This window comes from Psammomys obesus, unplaced genomic scaffold (genome assembly GCF_907164565.1).
Source record: "Psammomys obesus unplaced genomic scaffold, mPsaObe1.curated_primary_1811, whole genome shotgun sequence".
Classification (NCBI taxonomy): Eukaryota; Metazoa; Chordata; class Mammalia; order Rodentia; family Muridae; genus Psammomys; species Psammomys obesus.
The window spans coordinates 15,126-19,105 of record NW_026593618.1 but is presented as its reverse complement, the minus strand read 5'-3'; the positions used below and the strand labels follow the sequence as shown (position 1 = coordinate 19,105).

The following is a 3,980-nucleotide window of genomic DNA, read 5'->3' as shown; positions in this document are numbered from 1 at the left end:
TATTTTTAGCTCCCCAACCCCCCGCTACTGAAATGCTCTGAAGTTATATGTGTAAAAGCCCATCCAGGGCACAGCCACATCAGGGACAGACAATTTGCCCAGTACCTGTGTCTCTGACTGGAGATGAGATAATTTTCCCAAAACTAACTATGTGCATAAAACCTCAAGTCATATTACCACAGCACAGAAAGAAATGTTTAGCCCCATGTAACTCAAGAAGAAATGGGATCTAACTGAAGAGGGAAGTTCAGGGCAAGCACCAGGAAATCCTTTGACCAGAAGTGTTTATAGATTGGGGAAGTGTCCCCAAAGGAAGTGGGAGACATATGCAAGTCAAAAGCCCAGCCCCCATGGAAGAATAGCACTTCCTCTGCATATTGTCTTCCAAATCCTGTCCTAGGCCAGTTTACCCTGTCAGCCACGGAAAACAGCAAGACTCAACTATCAAAGTAAAGTAGCTCATTTATTTGCTATAATAAAGGGGATTTTTATAGTACACACACACACACACACACACATTTTCCACTGGAAGGAAGGAAGGTTGCAGCTTATGGAAGGGCCTTTGCGCTGGCGGTGGCATTTGGGGGGGGGAGCAGAATGTTCAGGAATCCAGGACTGTTCGCTTTAACCAGCATGCTTCTGTCACTGCAGAATTATGAGGTGGAGAATGTCCTTGGGAAGGAGATGGGGCCCTTACTCTGCTTTGTCCAGTCCATCACCACACAACAGAGCAGCTGTGTCACCCTGGAGGAGATTGAGCTTCTGAGTGCAGCAGGAGCCACGACCACCCACCTTCCTTCCAGACGGCCGGCCAAGCGGTTGCAGTAAGGGCAGCCCTTTACGAGGGGAGCCCTGTTAACTCCAGAGGTTTTCATGCTTTTAAACTACCCAGGCTCTCTTTTTCTCCTAGGAGATTAATAGGATGGTTTGTAAATTAAAAATCAAAAAATCTTTATTACATCTTTTTTTCTTACCTTTCTACAAGTTTGAGGACGTGTTTGAGTATCCATGTGTCTTCACTTTGCATTACTTAGGCAATATTACTGATGTGTTAGGAAATGTTCTTTGTTGGCTTTAAAGTATTTAAGATTTTACCAATATTGTACCTTTTATTTTGCAGTACTTAATATTTCCTGGAAGACTATTATGTAAAGCTTCAACCAGCATCTCATATTGAGATATTGCTGTTCTGTTACAATAAATAAATGCTCAACCTAAACGCTTTGTGGTTTTAGTATTCTGAGGGACTAAGGACTGCCAGTGTAAGTGAGTTGGGTGTGACAAGAGCTATATAAAGCAGAAATTTCTGTAGCTCACTTCACCACACACCTGTCAGAGACCCTGGAGAACCTCAGAGGACAAAGATAACAGAGTGCAATAGTCCACCATCCTGTGCTTTGTTCAGGGATTTGAATTACAAACAAAATTTCCTGTTTGGACCCTGGACATTTTGTGTCTTCTGGACATATGTCTTCTGTGCAGCAACATAGTAACAAGCAGTGCAAAGATCAGGGAAAGGTTCCTAACACCCAATTTTCTTTGGAGAAAGACACATAGCTTAAACCCTCAAACATTACAATTAATGGTGTTTGGAGCGGTCACTTTTATATACTGCAATATTAATTTGTTCTGATGCACACTTTGAAATCTACACGGTGTCCCTAATACTGAGGAAAGTGAAAGCAAAGTCCACACAAGTAAAAAGAGAGCTCTCTTCCACCCTCTCACTGTTTAGTACGCACCTAAAAAGTTAGGGGACTCTCAGCTGCTCTCTGGCCCAGATCAGCATGCTATGCAGTAGTCATTGTTTTCCCTTGTTCCTTCCGCAGGCAAAATAGCATGAGGAGGCCAACTCTGCTAGGCTTCCAAAGAAAGCAAACTCATTTATCTCCTTACCCCATGTGGGCAACACACCTGGTTCTGGTGACTCCCTCGGGAGGTCCCAGGGCATTGTGTGTGGGAAAGATTGAATATGGAAAGCTGCAGCGATTTAAATGCTTCTTTATTCTTACAAATACTGTAAAAATTAATATAAAAAGCATGCGAAGTCTCCTCCTCTGAGCCAAAGTCTGTCGGAAAAGTCATTTCTACAAATGTACCTTAGCTGTAATGGTAATAAGACATAGAAAACGTTGCCCTTATAAAAAAAATAATTTAAGGGGGAAAGATTCATATAGCTTCTCTTGGAGTCCAGTGCCCAAGCCACAGCTTCCTGTCACTCGTAGGTCCCAAAGAAACTGCAGTAGCTCTGGCGGCGCCTGCTCCCGCCGTCGGGGTCTGAGGTATTGGTCGTTTGAAGTCTTTGAGGCCCACGCCTCGCGTTACCGGCAGTCGGCGCCGGTGGGCGGCAGGAAAGGCGGGCTGGGCAGGTTTTTGAAGAACTGCCGGAGGCCGGCCAGATCGCGAGTGAGCTGCTCCACGCGCTGGTGCAGCTTCTCGTTCTCGGCGGACAGCTCCACCAGCTTCTGCTGCATCTCCTGATTACGGCGCTTGGCCTTGTCGCGGCTTTTGCGCACAGCGATGTTGTTTCGCTCGCGCCGCTGCCGGTACTCGGGGCTGCCGCGGTCCGGGCCCCTCTTGCCCGCGCCCTTCTCTCGGACGGGGCCGGGCGCGAGGCTCGGCACTGGGCTCCCTCGAGGGGGCTCGGGCGAAGTTGGTGGCGTGGGTTGCGCCGCGGCTGCCAGGCTCACCACCGTCTGCGCGCACACTGCTACTTGCGCCGGCAGCACGGAGGCCGGCGGGTCGCCGTCGCCCCAGTCGGGTTCGCGCTTGAGCGGTCCCCTGGCGGCTGAAACCGCATGCGGGGGTCTTAGAGGGCCGCCCTGCGCCAGCTCCAGCACGCCTGCGCTGGCCGCTTTGTGGTTGCTGTTGAAGAGGTCGGCGAAGAGCTCGTCGTGGCACAGCTCCAGGGTGGGCACGGCGGCCATGGAGTCAATGTAGGCACTAAAGTCGATGGCGCTCTCGTCGTCGTACATGGCAGGGGTCGTGGAGGCTTGCTCCCCCAGGTCTCCCGGCTCGCACCCTCGGCCCGGCTTACCCACCCTTCCTGGCTCGTAGAAGGCCGCGGGCTCTGTGGACCAGGGTGTGCCGCGCGCGGGGCTGTCCAGGCTGAAAAGCGCGGCGCTCATGACGGCGACGGCCGGGCCGGGCATTCAAGCTGGGCTGTCACCCTGCGGGGCCGAGCTGCCTCCTTTTCTAGCCCCAGCTGACGCGCACGCCCCGCCCCGGCCCCAGCAGGTCCGGAATCTGGGCGGATAGGGACGGCGGCGCTGCTGGGAACGACCCGCCCTCTGCCCGCAAGGCTGCCCTTCCCCTTTTCCTGTTCGTGTTCTTTGGAGCATACTTAGCTGTCCGATCCTGGAGGGAAATAAAAATCTGGATTTGGTCCCGACACGCACCAAGCGCTCCGCCCTCAGTCGTCACAAACGAGGAATCGGGAACGGGGCCCTGCGGCCCGAGTCCACAGGTTTTATCGTGGGGCCAGGCGGAGTGAACGGTGGACGGCATCCAGGGGCTCAGCCTCCGCCGTCCGGAGCCAGCGCAGCCAGCGGGTTTCTCCGGAAGTTCGAACACACTCTAGCCACACTTCTCGGGATGCATGGTGCCCAGCTGCCGTAATGGTTAAGCTCCGCGACACAAGCTCCTGGACGACAGGACCTCCTAGCTGACTACAGACCCCAAGGGAGAGTGACTGCCAAGCTAAATGCGGTGCGTTTCTCCGCATCTGACCAAAATCTTGGGTGCGCCGGTATTTCTTCAAGGTTATTAAAGCTGTGCCACCTGGTGATAGCATAGCCTCTTGCTGTTTCTTTTCCTTGCTAATTGTTCCCAAAAGAGATGCTGTTCTAAAGTAATGTGGCTTTGCTGAGAGAAAGCTAAGATTTACATCAATACCTATAAAGAGGTATGAAGTTGCTAGCTTTTCAAAACGCATAAAAAGATTTGTTGCAAAAATGAAATTGCAACTCCAGCTACTCAGC

The 3,980-nt window shown here is 51.6% G+C and overlaps 2 protein-coding genes across 2 annotated transcripts; one reads left to right on the top strand and one right to left on the bottom strand.

Annotated features, from left to right (window-relative positions):
• Positions 1–444: 444 nt before the first annotated feature.
• On the bottom strand, positions 445–3,159 carry Cebpd (CCAAT enhancer binding protein delta). Its single transcript, XM_055617257.1, has 2 exons — positions 1,743–3,159; positions 445–906 (listed from the first exon to the last, which is right to left on the bottom strand). Exon 1 carries the CDS (start codon positions 3,150–3,152, stop codon positions 2,322–2,324), a length of 831 nt encoding a protein of 276 aa, XP_055473232.1. The 5' UTR covers positions 3,153–3,159; the 3' UTR covers positions 445–906; positions 1,743–2,321.
• Spidr (scaffold protein involved in DNA repair) lies at positions 652–1,219 on the top strand (the record flags this gene model as incomplete). The annotated part of the gene is given in 1 exon segment (XM_055617255.1): positions 652–1,219. A coding segment is annotated over 1 exon segment (177 nt), but the record flags the coding sequence as incomplete, so codon positions are not given.
• Positions 3,160–3,980: the final 821 nt, after the last annotated feature.